This window comes from Melampsora larici-populina, assembly GCF_000204055.1.
Source record: "Melampsora larici-populina 98AG31 unplaced genomic scaffold MELLAscaffold_34, whole genome shotgun sequence".
Classification (NCBI taxonomy): Eukaryota; Fungi; Basidiomycota; class Pucciniomycetes; order Pucciniales; family Melampsoraceae; genus Melampsora; species Melampsora laricis-populina.
Genome location: NW_006768798.1, coordinates 226,760 through 244,246, shown reverse-complemented (window position 1 = coordinate 244,246; position 17,487 = coordinate 226,760). Strand labels below are relative to the sequence as shown.

The 17,487-nt window shown below is 39.4% G+C and overlaps 4 protein-coding genes across 4 annotated transcripts; 3 read left to right on the top strand and 1 right to left on the bottom strand.

Annotated features, from left to right (window-relative positions):
* Positions 1–5,578: 5,578 nt before the first annotated feature.
* On the top strand, positions 5,579–7,649 carry MELLADRAFT_49440 (uncharacterized protein; the record flags this gene model as incomplete). Its single annotated transcript, XM_007413091.1, has 7 exons — positions 5,579–5,760; positions 5,982–6,064; positions 6,217–6,490; positions 6,578–6,959; positions 7,050–7,211; positions 7,295–7,425; positions 7,518–7,649. The coding sequence occupies 7 exons, from the start codon at positions 5,734–5,736 to the stop codon at positions 7,647–7,649; spliced, it is 1,191 nt and encodes a 396-aa protein (XP_007413153.1).
* A 1,221-nt stretch (positions 7,650–8,870) lies between these two features.
* Positions 8,871–11,097, top strand: MELLADRAFT_72536 (uncharacterized protein; the record flags this gene model as incomplete). Its single annotated transcript, XM_007413092.1, has 8 exons — positions 8,871–8,929; positions 8,988–9,194; positions 9,293–9,556; positions 9,636–9,813; positions 9,899–9,958; positions 10,053–10,198; positions 10,283–10,766; positions 10,853–11,097. 7 exons carry the CDS (start codon positions 9,036–9,038, stop codon positions 10,870–10,872), a joined length of 1,311 nt encoding a protein of 436 aa, XP_007413154.1.
* A 383-nt stretch (positions 11,098–11,480) lies between these two features.
* Positions 11,481–13,207, top strand: MELLADRAFT_72535 (uncharacterized protein; the record flags this gene model as incomplete). The annotated part of the gene is made up of 5 exons (XM_007413093.1): positions 11,481–11,832; positions 11,925–12,191; positions 12,281–12,458; positions 12,534–12,617; positions 12,693–13,207. 5 exons carry the CDS (start codon positions 11,671–11,673, stop codon positions 12,896–12,898), a joined length of 897 nt encoding a protein of 298 aa, XP_007413155.1.
* Positions 13,208–13,760: 553 nt separating this feature from the next.
* MELLADRAFT_72534 (uncharacterized protein) lies at positions 13,761–16,584 on the bottom strand (the record flags this gene model as incomplete). Its single annotated transcript, XM_007412967.1, has 10 exons — positions 13,761–14,227; positions 14,293–14,590; positions 14,658–14,821; positions 14,879–15,196; positions 15,269–15,553; positions 15,642–15,723; positions 15,805–15,959; positions 16,042–16,156; positions 16,219–16,414; positions 16,542–16,584. 9 exons carry the CDS (start codon positions 16,318–16,320, stop codon positions 14,064–14,066), a joined length of 1,683 nt encoding a protein of 560 aa, XP_007413029.1.
* Between the last annotated feature and the right edge of the window lie 903 nt (positions 16,585–17,487).

Below are 17,487 nucleotides of genomic sequence, written 5' to 3'. Positions count from 1 at the left end.
ATACTGACATTCAACTTTTAACTTTAATTATCTTGAAAGATCATCTTGTGGGATGATTTCTTTGAACCTTGAAGTGTAAATTTCTTCAGTTTTTTGGCTTCCTTGGATCCCTTGAGATAGACACTACAATATTTCAGGAGCAGGTCAGTGGGAATCAGGGCTATGAACTGGTCCCTCCCAGCCCTGCACTGCCCACAGAGTTTTTGGAGGTTGGCAGTATGTACCCCAACCATTGGAAACCTAATGATGCAAGCCTCAAAGGCCCTATGGGCACATCAACTGACTGGGTTGCTGGGGTGCCCGTGGATTTTTCTCAAGATACATCTGAATACTGCTGTGCTCCTTCCTCAAGTTGCCTCAATTGTGAGGGTTATGTCTGTCTCAAGGGCAGGTCCAGAAATGAGTATAGAACAAGAACTCTCTTTTGTTTGTCTTTTGGACCCAAATCAAGCCACACCCTAGGTTTATAAGGTTAAGGGTGTGCCTTGGTAGGTCCTGATTGATTTTGAAGGCTTATGGGTCAATCCAGGGCTAGCCACAAAGCTACAGGGTTGGGTTACAGCCAAGGCTGTGACCCAACCCCAACCCCGGCCAGCCAACTCTTCTCAACACTATTAGCAAGCTAGACAGTACATGCCCTGAGACATTGAAACCCAACTTGATGATAGTGACAAAAGACCCAGCCTGTGACCACCAAGCAAGATACTCTTTTGATCTACTTCATCAATGGAAAGGTTGGCAAAGTGAGCAATTTTCTGTATATTGTGCTATAAAATCTCAATGGACTATTTTATTGTTCTTTCGTTTCATGATTCTTCATCAGGTTCGGCCCCTCAACAGAGTCAGCCTAGGTCACTCTACTTCATCTTATAGTTAATTGAGAACTTCCAATTTATTTTGTGGACACCAAGGAGTTTCAAGAGCTCCTCACCATGCTCAATCCAAGTGCTTTGTCCATCCTTTCTAAAAGATTGTGCATCACCAATGGGATTTTGGCCAACTATTGAGCCAGCCAAGACGCTATCACCAGGCGTCTTTCAAATATCAGACACATGAATACATCACTTGAAGCATTCTTACTCAGCAATAATGAAATGGAGACAGTAGGTACTATTGTCAAGTTATTAGCTCCTCTTGCTACAACTATCAGGGAGATCAAAGGGTACAAGTACCCCACATTCTCTTGAGTTATGCCTGATTATCAATGATTGGTAGAACAACTTGAAAAGTCAAGTCTTCATTTCAATCTTTGACTTTTCAAACTGTTCACTGATCCAATGTATATTTTTCATAGGCCTGGAATGACTCCACTTGTAAGGACCCAAAAGCATCAGTCATGCCAATGTTGAGGAAGTTCATGCAATATCAAGAGGCAGTCCAGGAAAAGGCTGTCTACATTTGTGCTGGAATACTTGACCCTTGGCTGAAAATCATGGTGGTCCAAGGTTTGATTTTGGAATTGTTAGGTTGTGGACCCAAAGGCCTTGCTGAGTATTTCATTACTTGAGCTGGCAAATTTGTTCCTCCCAACCCCAATATCAAAATGGTTGAACAAACCAACCTGGAACCCCAATCTTCCTCAACATTTTATCAAGCACTGTAAGACGGTCCCAGTGGAACATGAAGGCACAAATCATCTCTCTGTGGCTCAAGAATACAAGCGCTGTGAGGTCCTTGCCTACTGGATAATTTCTTGATGTCACTGGCCCATCCTATCACATATGATGCAGCTGATTTCTGTGCCATCCACCAGTGCTCCGTCAGAAAGCTTGTTCTCTAGCGCTTTGAGGATTATGAGCAACCACTGTGCTTCCTTCACCCCCCAAAACTTTGGTTCAAGTTTGTCTCAAGAGCTGGATCCCAAAATAAAAAAGGCAAATTAACTTATTGGATTCCCATATATAATTGAATAGTCAAATTAAGGGTACACAAACATCAAAAACCCATATGAAAAACCTATCCAAACCCATTTGAATAATGGGTTGGAACAGGTTTTTCATATGGGTTTTTAATGTTTGTGTACCCTTGTTGTTTTGTTTCCTTTTTAAATCCATGTAGAATTAAAGATTGGAGTCTTTTATCTTCCTTTTATAACCATCTGAAGTTTCTTAGTCAGCTCTTAGAGCATATGAAACTTTTTGTTTAGATTTTCATACACATGGAATTGAAATACGAGTCAACAATATTCCCTGTACACTCCCTTTTTGTGCCTTGATTTGAGTGCGGAGCCTTGGTGGGGATGGTATGCAAGGTATGTGAAAGGTCCTCTTGTATTTGTATTTGAATTGTAGAGGATGCACAGGCCATCCATGAGTTAACCTCTAACTGAGTGCAACATTTAGTACAAGCATAATACAAACAACCTTATATATGGCTCATGTCACAGGTCTTCTGTGTGGTACTACATAGTGAGGGAAGTGGTACTTGATGGGTGATCAGGATGATGTGACATAGGATTGTAATGTATACCACCTTTTTCACAGAAACACAATAAAATTTGGCCTGCAAACAGGATTGATCACAATGTGGCTTGTTTTGTTGTATTTTTGCTACCTCTCCATCTTCTTACCCTCACTCTGAGGCCATGGTAATCAAACCCCTCAAGTTGAACTCACTATATTCAGGGGTCTTTCTGAAAAATTCGATCCAAGCTGAAGTCTCAGGTTGCAATTATCAGTACAAGAACAGTCCAGAAATTTCTCTCTGGAAAAAGGTTGTTCAAAATCATGTCTCTTTGATATATACACTATAACATTCACAATTGCACATAGCTCACCACCCTTGATTCCTACATATTCTGCAAGAAATAAGAATTTGCAAGCAAAAAAATCTAACAGGATCAGCTTTATTCAAATGATCTCAATGACCAAAATTGTATTTATTTATTTGTGGCAAAAATCAATTATGCCTGGGCCAAAAACGAGTTGTCGTGGGTTTGAGCATGTGCAAAAGGAAGCGCCCAACGTGGGGCTCGAACCCACGACAATTCGATGCAATGAAGAACCCTTGTAAGAGTCGAATGCTCTACCAACTGAGCTAGCCGGGCTGATACATCGTTTACGTGTTTTACGAGTATGACCGTTACAGGTTAGCGTCAGCACCATGCAAAAAACTTCTGACCACATGCAAACATATTGTTGGTCAAGAGAACATGTAAATCCTTTCAAATTTAATTGAAAAGGATTATATATATTGAGAAGTTTGTAAGAACTGGGGATTATCAATTGTCATGTGACTTAAAGTTACATTACCTTTCCACTGATGAAACTTCTGCAGCTTAAATTTATCTGCCTGTAAATTTTTTTACATTCTACCATATGAGATCATAGTCTGAATTTGGTCTGATCAAAGTCTCACACTAAGTCTCACACACTTTGATGATACGGTCAAACTTGAAGTATACAAATTTTCAAACACATGTTTTTCAATCACTTTAATCCAGGCTTTTGGGGAATACTGAACTTCAGACGTGAAGGTACCCAAGTCGAGATTAAAGAATGACTTTCATTCAAAAACTTGAATGGTATTTTTCATCTTTTGAACTCATGCACATATGCACTGGTTGTGTTGACTTTTGTTTAACTTTGAATAGCCTTATTATAAACAAGGAATGTATTGGATTGACCTGAACTGATTCACATCTGGAAAATATGATTGACAATCAATCTGGCCAACAAGGTAGGCATCATGAGGAGAGCCTCATGGTCAGTCCCTGATGTTTAATGAGTTATTAAAGACTTCAGTCCAGGATTATATGACTGATCAGAAGGTTTAGAGGTTCTGAATCAGTGTAAGCTGGGGATGTATATAAAGGAATGTCAGCAATCTGGAAGGATGTCATCAATAAATCACATGTATGTACACAAGTTACTTACCAAGATCATATAAAACTACCTTTGACATCTCTTTTGTATAAAAGATCTGATCATAATGAAGTACATACAATCAAGAGCCTTGCAGCAATTGGTATTAATAAAGCACAGTGTATAATCAAGATGTCATTATACACATAGATTTTCTTTACTTAGCTCATTTTACCTGTGTTAAGATGACCTGACATCATATGATGTAGCTATCTATCTAGAAGGTTGAATTGTTCTCCATGTCAATATCCCTGTTCTCCTATCTCACTTACACATATTCTTTTACAATATTCTGTCTATTGGGTTTTTTCATTTTGTTCAATCAGTATGCATATTCCCTTTTAAGGTGACAACCCTGATTCTCACAGGTTCCCTATCTCAAGTACAGTCACATATGATTGAATTGAAGTGCAATTCACAGAAAGAGAAAGAGATGATGACAGGGATGATATGAGATCTCTTGCTACCCTTTTCCAAGCTTTCATTTCACAGATGTTTTGAGATTTGGTCATAAAATCAAAATCCCAAGCTTTTTATTTTATTAATGTATTTGCCAAACAAAACAATAACTCAATTCCAAACTTTTAGGTCACCAACCTGGTTGGTCCTATATTTTGGTCAAAATCTGATGTTTTGCATCACTACCATCCACAGGCTCTTTCCAACTACAATGTGGTTGATACACAAAAAAGGTTACACATACTTCAAGTCCTTCACTCCTTTCAAGGCCTTGAGTGAGGTCCTTGTCACATAAACAGGAAATTTGTCAAGGGAAGTAATCTGTATTGCTTGAAATATCCATACATTCCTCCATTTTTTACTGATTAAACCCAGCTCAATGCAAAGCAAATGGACAATAGCAATTCTTCATTAGATATGCTTCAAATCCAAGCACCTCCAAGGCTTTCCAGAAAATCTTAATTCTGGTTGATCTATGATTAGACTTTTCCACTGTTTCCTGAGCATTGAACCCACTCAAAGCCTACATGTCTCAAACACTAACGAAAATCTCTAATCATAGATCACCTAAAAGTGAAAGTCCTTAAAGAGGTACAGGAGAGTGTGAAGGGCTTGCACATGTAATAGGACCTTTGCATTCACTTTTTCTTTTTCATCAACAGTTGTTCATTGAGCCACAAAACAAGGAATGAAATATAGTGATTTTGAGCTGGATACAGCTATTTTTTTTGGCAAGAATTCTTGTTTATGTGATAAATTCCTTACTCAAGGCCTTGTAAGGAGTGATCAAGGGACTTCAGTTTGGCCGCAACCTTGAACTGGTCTTCAAGCCAATTACTGATGGCCTACGGTTACCTATGTGTGTATGTAAGATCCTTACCAATGGCAATTGATCACGCACATGTGAAGGACTGAGGGTATCAATTGGAGTTTGGTTTGTTTTTGCAGTGGAATCATCATTTTGATTGTCATCATAGGTCACATGAGCTTGACTGGAAGCAACGCTGAGCGGCTGAGCCAGGTTTGAAACGTGAGAGAGGTGATGTCTGGTGATGTCACCGTTGAGTGATGTGACCCGAAGTGATGGAGAATGCGGGGTCAGTTTATGATGACGTGTGCGAGGGAGAAAGTTGAAGAAAAGATGAAAAAATGGGTGGAGGTGGAGTCGAGAGAGATAGGGTAAGATTTAAGGAAGGTGAGTTTACTATCACTTTACAGTTGAGGATAACTGCAGAAGAAATTATCAAAACTCATAACTGATTTTAACAAAAGGAACAGGACATAGTAAAAGTTTTCTTGATCGACTCTCAACTCAGATCACTTTCCTTCATCTTTCACATTTTCACATTTTCATATTCACATTCACAGTCATATCACCACTACCTTCTTCGTCATCATCATCAGCATCATCATGCCAGAAAAGAAAACTATCCTTGGTGAGTTTATCTAATCAAACTTGAGAGAAACTCAATACAATCTATCGATCACTATCATGAACTGACTGATCTATTTCTTGTGACATGTTGAATGACAAAACTTGACAGTTGTAAGTCAAATCACTTCAGGATGATCGATATCAGTTTTAAGAAGCTTTTCTTTAGTCTCGATCGAATTGGTAAAACTGATGTTCTGTCCTTTTTCCCGATCAAAACGTTTCAGACTGGTGGAGCTGGTTATATTGGATCACATGTGGTCTTATGTTGTTTATTAACTAGAAAATATAAAGTTGTCACTATCGATAAGTAAGTTTAACTTATCATACTAAGAAATCTTTCTAGAACATAAGAAACTTCCTAATCAAACTGATTGATTTTCCAAATTGTACGATTTCTAATTCGAACGTCTAATTCAATTCCTTTCTTTCATTACCAAAACAAAAACAACAACAAAAAAGCTTTCACAATTCATTTCCAGAAGCCATTAAAAGAGTTTCTAAAATCGCTTTAAATGAATTACCAACTAATTCATCAGATCAAGATAAATTAGATACGAATGTAAAAGTTTATAAAGGAGATATCACCAATAAATCAGATATTGAAAACATATTTAAATCTGAAGAGATTTGGGGTGTCATTCATATTGCGGCTCATAAAGCTGTTGGTGAAAGTGGTGAGAAACCTATTCAATATTATGAAAATAATATAACGGCTACTATTAATTTATTAGATGTAAGTTGATTGTTTCTCCAAACCGTTTCGTTTTGATCTTTTTTCTATATCACTGAATCATCTTTTTGTTTTCCCGATCGATTTCAGGTCATGAACCGAAACGGATGTTATAATTTAGTTTACTCATCATCAGCCACAGTATACGGAGCCCCAACAGAGATCCCGATTCCCGAATCATCTCCCTTAACACCTGAATCAGTTTACGGACGAACAAAGATGATGAGCGAATTGATCATCAAAGATTTATGTGATTCACAACCTACCAAATGGAAATCGATCTCCTTACGTTACTTTAATCCTGCTGGAGCACATCCTTCTGGTATGATTGGTGAAGATCCGGTTGGGAAACCGGGGAATCTGTTACCTTTGTTGGCTCAAATGGCCGTTGGTAAGATTCCTCATGATTTGAAAATCAATGGAAATGATTATCCTACTAGAGATGGAGCTTGTATACGTGATTATATTCATGGTATGATTCCCTTTTTTATCTCGTTTCTATATCATTTATAAAGTTTTTTGAAATCCTTGGATCTGATTGAATTGATTGTTTGCGTTCTAGTCATGGATCTTGCTGGTGGTCACATTAATGCCTTAGATGGATTATCAAAAGAAACTACTTGGGAAACACCTTGTCCAGGTTTCAAATCAGGTTTCGGAACAAGTGGTGGGAAATATAAAGCTTACAACTTGGGTAAAGGTCGTGGTCAAAGTGTTTTTGAAAGTTAGTAAATTTCATTCCTTCATGAATCTATCTTGTTTTTTAGGAATTACAGTTTAATCTGTTTCTATTTTATTTTGTTCAAGTGATTGAAGCTATGAGAAAAGCTACTGGATTTGATTATAAGTATGAGATCATTGGTAGAAGACTTGGTGATGTACCTGATCTTACGGCTGATCCTTCACTTGCTAAAAAAGAACTTGGATTCGATGCTTCTGTTAGTATTTTTCCCTGAATCTTTCTTTGGTATGACTCTTGGTTAGGTTTTGGAAATCTGACCTTTTGATATGTTTTTGGGGGGGCGTTTAGCGTGATTTGGATACCATGTGTCGTGATCTTTGGAATTGGCAAAGTCAAAATCCTAAAGGTATTCTTTCTTTGATCTCCTTGAATTGGGTTGTAAATGGACCATTGATTCCTTTGTTTCTGAATTACTTTTGATCGTTTAGGATATGTTACAAATTAATTAAACGTTCTTTACTTTGAAACTGTTTACCTTTGTTCTATCTTTCTCAAGAAACAAGAAGTTACAAAAAGGGAGAAAAAAGATTACAATTATTTAGAATTTCTTCAAAAAGAAATTCATTTATTGAGTTGTTGGAGGAATTTTGGTTTGAGGGAAAGTGGATTGATGAGGGGTTTTTATTAGGTTTTTAAAGTGGACTTTTTTTTAATTTACATTTCTTTGATTTTCTGAAGATGAGGAAGTGATTCACATATAATGATCGGTTGTCTCCACCAATTCTTTTGTGTTCATTATCATCATCATCTTTTTCTTTATGTGTTTGGTACACCGTAGAACAAATAATTTAAAACATCATGTTTGTTAACATATCTATCAGACAAGGATCTTAATAATTTGTTCTTATTTCGATCTAGATACATATACAATAATTTATTGAAGGCAATTTATTTCACTATATAGATTGTTTTGCTTAGGTAATGTTTCAGATCAAAAAGCTGATGTGAAGGAAGTGCGTAAATCACATGGATGTTCGTCTTTGGTTTCTGATCAAGATCAGCACACTTCACGGAACTTGAGGGTCAGTACGAAGGCGCGCTGTGCTCATGATCAAGGTAGGCTCGATCTCTCTTGGTAGCAATTTGGACACTTCTTCTAATCCTTAATCACGTTGACCACCGGTATCCCGCAGGCTCGATATCAGCAGGATTGATATCGGTGCGTGAGGTCAGATAGCTGCTCAAGACCGCGCTGCCCTTGCGCAAAAGACTCGAACTTGACCTCTAATAGAGATTGATGAATATCATAGGAAAACCAGCGAAGAAAGCTGACTCGTCATCGTGATCTAGTTTGCACCTGCGCTTTTGATTGATGATGCTCCCATAAAAATTCCAACTTGCGGGAGAGTTTGAGCAGAATGAAAGTCAAGGCGTGAAAAAAAATCAGAGCACGCAAAATAAGTAAGTGAAGAAAAGGATATAACTAGAGATGAATTATCATCAAAACAGCCTAAATTTAGAATCTTGGGTTGAGTTGAACCGATTTTAATTGTTTTGATTGGAAAGAAATAAACCGATGGGGAGAATTAAAAGTGATGAATTGGTAACAAATTTCTTGAGCTTCATCTTTACTTGAAAGACGAGAACGTTGGTATTGGCTTTCTGCAGTATTTAAGTGTTCGTACGATCTTTGGTTTTTGAAAAGCATTCAATTCAAATTACTATATCATATATCATTTTACTGTCATTTTTATTTCTAAGTGGGTTCTTTTCTATTGATGGTTTCCTTTTTGCTAATTGCTAACAAATGCCCTTCAGTTACATCTTACATTTGAATTCCTTGATAGATTCAAGCCGCGTCCGAATATGCTTACTTCAGTTCAATCCCTGATGGTCATTGGGTACCTGGCGTGCTTAACTACTATTAAGGCATCAGCAAATGTTTGCGATATTCGTGGTAATGGTGTAGCTGATGATGCATGTGGGATGCAGAAGGCGTTCGCTGGTAGCTCAGTTTACCCCCAGGTTTGTTTTTCACTTTGCAAACACCTGTTTGCAAAACGCAAATAATAAGTATCCTTCTTCTCCATGATGACTTATCTTGCTTGCTCTTTTGATCATAGGTAATGCCTGACTTTAAACCACGAGGAGCACTTTATGCTCAATATGGTCACGTCGTCGTTGGTGGCGCTCAACAACTTTCACCCACTAGAGTCAAAACATCACCTATCTTATCACTTGCTCTCTTAGACGCAAAACTCTCTTCAACTAAATACGTGGCTTTTTGTATCGATTTCCAACCCAATAACCGTTATACAAAACTTATTTGGCTTCAAGATGGACTCGCTTTAAATGCAAAGACTCATCTTCTGGCATCTTCAAGGCGGGTCAGTATCTAGTTTTTTTCATTGACTTATCATGAAACTGATAGATTGACTCACTTAACCTACTTCCCTTTGGTATCAGGCTTTATTACCTTACCAAAGTCCAAATCCACCTAAAGGAACTGGAACACATGAATATGTCATTCTTGTTTATCAACAAACCAAAGTTGATCAATTTCGTAATTGGAATTCATCACCTTTCAATTTGAAGAATTTCGTAACAAGATTCGGGTTGAATGGTCATTTGATAGCTGGAAGCTGTAAGTACTATTCTTATCAAACAAAAGAAATGTAATTTCAATACTGATATTACTATAACTTCTTGAACTTGTTTTCTTTCTTCAGTCTTCAAGTCTACTTACGATGTTCAGATGCACCCTAGATCAGTCTCTACTGCAACCAAATGTAAGTTTCGATCTGAATTTTTTATCTTTTAAACCAGACATCATGCAGCTTCTGAGCTTCACTGAAACAATTGTATATTATTTTCTAAAAGCAGTACAAAGTTCACCAATCAAGGAAGCTTTACGTGTCCGCCCCAGGTCTCTCGGTTCGATCACTGATCTTTGCAACCTCAATGGTGATGCAGCTTCTGATGGGTGTCAAATGCAAAAGGCCTTTGCAGGTAGCTTAGTTGCCCCCCATGTACGTATATAGATCTCAGATTGTCCAATTGAGAACTAAGTACAATGAGTTTGAAGAAACTAATCTGCTATTATCGTATGGTAGATTATCCCTAATTTCCATCCTTTAGGTGCACTTTACGTTCAATATAGAAATATCGTAGTAGGAGGAGCTCAACAATTAACACCTTCCAGAACTAACGTTCATCCAACTTTATCATTAAAGATAGCTACAAACAATTACAACGTGATTGGAAAGAAATATGTAGTCCTCATGGTTGATAGTTCAAAAGGCACCTCAATCGTGAACCTTAGTTGGGCTCTCTGGGGAATTTCATTCGATTCAAACTCTCATCAAATGAACCTCACTCCAAATCAAATTCTTTGTGGTTATATTCCTCCACACTCTAAACCTGCAGAACGTGAATACGTTTTTTTAGTCTATGAACTTCCTAATAACGCATTGAATATCTCGAAAGAATATCGTACTTTGTTTGGGTCTGTTAATGCTTCGAATCATGATAAAGTTTTCTTTGATCTTGGAAAGTTTGTGGGATTACATAATTTGAAAGGTCCGATTGCTGGAAGCTGTGAGTGGTTTTTTTATATCTCTCTTGATTTTTTCATTCAAACTTAAGATCTGATTTGTGCCTCTTTGTGATTTTCATGGGCGCAGTTTTCAAATTAGATCTTTGATTATAACGTGGTGGTCCACAATTTATTGATTGACTAATCTTTACAGTGATATCCTTTTAGCATGGTGGTTGTTTCATCTCTTCATATATCCCTTTTTTCAAGTAATATTGAATTCTTCGTTTTTCTTGGGAGTTGGGATTTTTGTTTGGTATTTACAGCTTTTTGTTGTTGTTAAATTTGCGTGTAATTCATCCTCATCATGAGTATTGGTTCTACGCATTGAATTTGAGAGATAGGCGAGATGGTTGAGCAATTGAGACATGAAATTATTATCAAATATCAATAAGATGATTTTGATAGAATTGTGCATGGCTGTGGCTAGATCGATCAAAGGCATTTCGCTCTCTCTGGCAATCTTCTATTCTCTCTGGCAGTCTTCTATTCATTCGAAACGTTGAATGTTTCGGGATTTCAGGACTTGAGGCTGGATGAAATCATTTCTCAAAGTTTTTGAAATCAAGATTGTTGAGGATTTCTTTTCTTCCAAAAGAGAAGATTAAAATCGGAATCCCATAAAAGCTTGAGCCTCAGAGCCTTTGCGTCCACGCGGGAATACGACAAGTATTGAGGTGTTTTTAAAGCTTGGGCGGGAGTCCAATATCCCTTAGAATCTGGTACCATCACCCTTCCACATTTTTCTTGCTTTACTCCCTTAATTCATCAAACAAATCTCTCCTTGAATCAAACTCTGCTTCCTCATTGAAGGAGGTTTCGGTCCAAATCCTTATTCTTCCACATTCGAAACAGATTCCATCACGCTCGAATTATATCGTGGCAAATCCGAATATTTGACAAACGATGGTCATCTTTATTCTTTACTTTTTGAAGTTGACGTTTCATCTGGTCAGATGCACTCAACTCGGGAAAGTGATTGATGTATGTGAATGGGATAACAATGATGTGGCGAATGATGCATGTAGTATGAAGAAAGCATTTGGAGGCAGTTCAGTTTTCCCCCAGGTTCGTCTTGAATTTCCCGAAATTGGATTGACTGGATTGACTTTGAAGAAAGAAGGAAGCATGTAAGTAAAAATTTGATTTTGTTTGTTCAGGTTCTGCCCGACTTTAAACCACTAGGATCCCTTTACGTGCAATATGGAAACGTCGTCGTAGGAGGAGCACAACAACTTTCACCTTCTCGTGTCAACAGACCACCAAGTTTACGACTTGAACTCTTAAATCAAACCTCTTCAGGTTTGAACACATTTCTTGTCTTGGGTCTCGATTTTCAGACTCAGAACAGCTCCACAAGGCTTTTTTGGTTACAAGAGGAACTTCAAGAAGACTCAAAAACGGGTCTGTTGAGTTCGGCAAGATCAGTAAGCTTCAATGATTTCACTCTATCAAAACACAGTTCGGCTCTTGGTACACAAATTGATTTGTATGTGCTTTCCCTCTTGATACAAAGCCTTTGTTATCTTATCAAAGTCCAAGCCCATCTCTAGGTAGTGGGACACACGAATACGTCATCCTGGTATACCAAGAAACCGGAGCAATATCGACTATTGATGTAACCTCCACGAGTTTCAATCTTCAAGAGTTTTTGACAAAGTCTAACTTGAATGGAGAATTGGTGGCTGGTAGCTGTCAGTGACCTGACCTTTGAAATATTCGAAAGATAGATTGTAGACTATCAATTCATCCGCTTCCCTGTTTTCCAGTTTTCAAGTCAGCATACGACGGCCAGAAATTCTCCGCGTACGAAGGAATCACACAGACTGGCAAAGGCACTTCTTCATCCTCCTGTGGGTCACTTGCACTTCTGACACGGCTGATCTGATAATCTAACATTTGAGACTGACCGCAATGACTTCAAACAGCCTCGAATGTATCTTTCACCAATGTTTCACTTTCTCCTGAGGTAGCTACTACTTCAGCTACCAATTCAACCTCAGCGCCAAGCTCTCACGGAAGCCCCGGACAGACTGCTAGCAGTACTTCAAGTGACCACAGTTGTCTCTCGTTTCCTTCGACGACCTACATGTTCCTGCTCGCCACATTCGTTTCTCTTATTGAATATTCTTAGTATTGTATTTTAGTCGCGTTCTTGAATGTACGCAGAGGCTAGCCGCACACGATTTCCCAGTCACGATGAATTGTTGCATGCATGCGCTTTGAAACCGCGCATATCAGGATGACAATACTTCACTTCGATGAGGGAACTCACAACGAATCTCCGCTCTAAAAATTCTAATAGCCCTGTGCGAGGCGCAAAAGCACGGCCTGCGCAACGAGTTGGGTAGTGTAATTGACACTTGAACTTGTACCTTGTGTTGGGAATAAGAATAGAATTGGTAAATGGATTATGTGGAAGCAAGCAATCTAGTTTTGTATCAAAGATTTGATCTTTCCTAGCATTTCAAGAGCCAAGATATACATAATTACCCCAACTCAACACATTCCCTGAATCACTGGCTACACACCACCACCACTCCCTCCAGGACTTGTGATGAGACTTGTAACAAGGCCAACATTCTGGTGGATAAATTTTTGTCACCATTGTGATTTTTTCAATGGATTGTTTCAAGCGACTTCTGAGGTTAGGGGGCACTAGGATTAGGTTGTAAATACGTGCCCCTCCAATAAAGCCAATGGACGAAAGGGCAAGGAAAAATTCTAACATGTCTACAAGTAGTCCTTTGGTACTGGTGATAGCACTACAACTCTGCATGGGTGGCAAAAAGGACATGCAGACAAAATGAGTGCAAAGGTGATTGAGGAAGAAGGGTCAAAGGATAGCTATGTTGCATAGGCTAGGGTTGGCCAGAGGCTGCCCAGTGATTAGAGGTCATGTGAACTGTAACTGAAAGACGCATTACGTGGTAAGGAAGATGTGCATACCCAGGCCCCAGATCTTGCATGCAATCCAGGTTCTCTCATTTGTGATCGTGTTATTTGCAGTCAAAAAAATTCATTGATATAATCTCATCAAACAAGGCAAAAAAAAGAAAGAAAAAATGTTTTGAGTGAGAAGATATACAATATAAGCCCATCGTCAACTGTTCTTTAACCCATGATTTACTTTCTCCAACTCGACTCTGATAGAGAGAAAAACATCATCATTTGTCCACCCTCCTTGAAATCTTTCTAATTCACTTTTCTATCTCTAGATTCTTAACCTTCAACACGCACAAACACGCACAAAGAGAGAGCATTTTTGGTATTGGATTACACGGGCTTCTTTGCTTTCACTACTTTCGTTTCTTTACTTCACCATCTGTTTTCTTTTCACCTGCAATTGGAGCATCAGCTACCTTTTCTGCTGCACCCTTATCATCTGCGCTAGCTGCATCAGTCTTCTTACTTGAAGTCTTCTTGACTTTCTTGACTTGTTGTGTTGATGAACCAGTCAATACTGAAAATTGCCAAAAAGTCAGATATATAGAGCCTCGAATTGAAGGTGCAAAAGAAGATGCTTACGAAGTAATAGAGTTCCGAGAATACTAGCAAGGGCCCCACCAATAGCCAAAGCGGCAATTGGCATCTCTTTGATCGCTCGGGAGGGATCAATAAGTGCAAGACTGATGAAAGCCTTGGTGTGACCTTTGGCAAATTGGATAGGGTCCTCCATGAGGGCCGGGATATCATCAGTGTTGATGTCAGCCTTATCATCTGCAGGCTTCTCAGCATCCTCAAGTTTCTTCTCGATAGCTGATTTGACGTGGAATGTTTCCTTGGCGAATGCGGTGGCATCTTCTTCGGAGTGACCAATGTAGATCTAAGAAACGGACAAGACTACATCAGGAAAAATGAATCAACGCAAACACTGTACGACTTTCACGAACGTTATCAAATAGAATGTTCTCTTGCATGGTCCACAACTCGATTCCAATTCCAGCGATCGGTTCGAACTTCGATGGAGTGTTATCCTCAAAGTAGTCTGGGTTAGGAATCTTTCGAGGAGCCCAGACACCCTTGTAGGCTGGGTTGTCAATAAGAGGTGCAGTCCCTGAATTCGAATCACACGTCAGAATCCGCTTGCGATACGATAGATCATTGACCTTACATTTTCCTTTGTAGGCAGGGTTGGACTTCATTGGTCGGACCCATTGACCGCATCCAGGTACATCTTCACATTTCGGGTTAGGAACGCTTGGTGGTACCCAATCTCCATCCTCTTCATCGTCCCATTCCTCAGGCTTTTGGGCATCGGGATCAGGAACGGTCAGAGGTTCATCATCGAGCCAGCCAAATGGTTTTTCAGCTTCATCGTCAGGAATCTCGCGTGGTGCGTCCTCGTCCCAATCTTCTGGCTTCTTGGCTTCAGGGTCAACGATCTTGGCATCATCGACCCAATCTGCGGGCTTCGTATCTTTGGCATCATCTAAGTACAGATCATAGGCATGTCAGATTCCACGAAAATAATTATCGATGACCTTGATAAAAGCAACTTTACCAATTTCCTTAGAAGGGTTGACAGCAGGTGTAAAGTCTTCCAGAAGACTTCCCTTGGTAGCTTCCTCGTCATTGATCTTGATGCTGAATGTTTGATCAGGTCTGACAATAAGGGTGTAGAGTGCAGTGGTCTTGACGTTCTTGATCATCGGGGGCGATTTCAAATGCTTCTCTTCATACTCGCCAGTCTTTGGGTTCTTGTGACGGAAGATGAAATGAACCTTGTTGGTTGATCCACATCGATCGGGTCCAAACATGATCGTATATTCGGTCTTGTCAGAGAATTCTGTCGGCCAAAATTATCAACATTGTTTTAGTTTCGCAGCCATGCATATATCGTGATTGCCAAAAGGCTTGAAAAATGAAAAACGGACCTTGAGCTTGGATACCAGTGGGAGATTCTTTTAACAACTTAATGTAGGCTCCTCCACATTCAAGACCTTTTTGAAGTTTGACCTATGGTCGTGTAGCGATTCAATGCAAGGCCCTGTTGAGCAAGGACATAACGTATGGTAGATGAGTGAAACATAAACGAACCTCATATTGTACTACAAGTGTTTTGTCGGTATTATCCAATGATTTTGTGAATGGAACAGAGATGGCGTGATGAGCTGCTGGGCTCTTCACTACAAGTCCTTCGTCGCCTTCGATAGCCGGATAGACTGTGGCTTCCTCCACCTCCCATTTACCCACTGTTTCAGACCAAATGAAATATTCCAATTAAAACAAAGCTAAATGAGGAGAGATAGCAGATAGAAATAAAGCGATGCGTACCATAACTGAAAGTTTCGCCTCCTGTGCTTGTCTCCTTTGTAGCCTCTGAAGGACTCCATCGAGATGACCAATCACTGGTAAACTGCTCAATAAAGTGGGCCTTGATCGAAGTAGGCTACAAATGATGAGAGTTGATATGAGTAACTATAGATCACTCAAATGAGTAAGTAAGCATACCGCGAATTTAGGTTTCTCTAGCACAGTAGATGAAACTTCTTCTGCTCGAGCGATCGAGCAACACAGGGCGGCCAATGAAGCCGCCACACAGGTTGATCGCATGAGATGGATAGGTTTTGGAGATATAAACTGTTGGAGAGTATCGAGAGTCTTGCCTCTAGGGAATGAATGAACCAAATTGAGGGATAAACGAAAGCTAGATGAAAAAAGAAGTTGAGGTGAGGGTCAGGGTGAGGATGAGGATGAGGTTTCGTGGAATAGTTTTTCAAAATGGTTGAAATGTCGAATGGTTTTATAGGAAAGAGCTGTGACACTCAGCTTACACAATTCAAACCTGCCACGTCGTCAATTTTACCACTCACTTCGTTGAACAGTTTGGGTGGGGTACACCACTTGAAATACACAATCCAAAAAGAATCAAAAGAATGTTCCAAACCCTACTATCTATCGCTATAATCATATTACATCCTGATATCCTTATATCGAAACTGTATCTTGCTGCCACAGTGACAGGAGGCGGTGTGGGATGCGCACCGCCCCACATCCTGGAACCACCTATTTTCCGGCAGGTCCGCCGTGGCCGCGCGCCAAGAGCAAAACTTCTTTTTCAAAAAGAGGAAAGTGTTTGTCTATCTGATCAAATAAGACACTTGACAAACAAACTCAATATGTACTGGCAATCCCAGGCTGAGTTTCATTAGCGCGTATTTAGACAAGAAAACTTTCTCCACGTCCCAACGCGGTGAAAGACTGCATATCCATACCAGCATATGGCGACTTATGTTCTTGTCTGAGACTGAAGCCAGCTTCAATAGGTTTGAAGGTATAGAGATATCCAAAAAACATTTGGTGGAAACCTCCTCAGCATCAATATTGGGTACAGTAAATCAATCATTTCTCCCCTTTCTACCCCTTCTTGCGCCAAAGAACCATCATGAAATCCTTTGACGTTGTTGGTTGTATGAAATCCAATTAGCTTATCCCTACTTCTGCTCTTTAGCGTGATTATACAAGAAGAGAAGCAAACATGAAGTGAAATATTACCTTCCGGAGGGACAACCGCGCCGAGTCGATCACCTGACCCCTATAGTGACAATCAACATTTTTTTGGGGTACACATTCATCCTGCCTGTGTTCAAGAAATTGGTCAATAATTTCGGCCTTCAGATCCATGAGCTGCGTCAATACCAAAAAAGACCACCATCAGCTGATGTCATATGATTTTCACCTTATTTCCGATGACCAAGCATATATGACATAAATCAATAC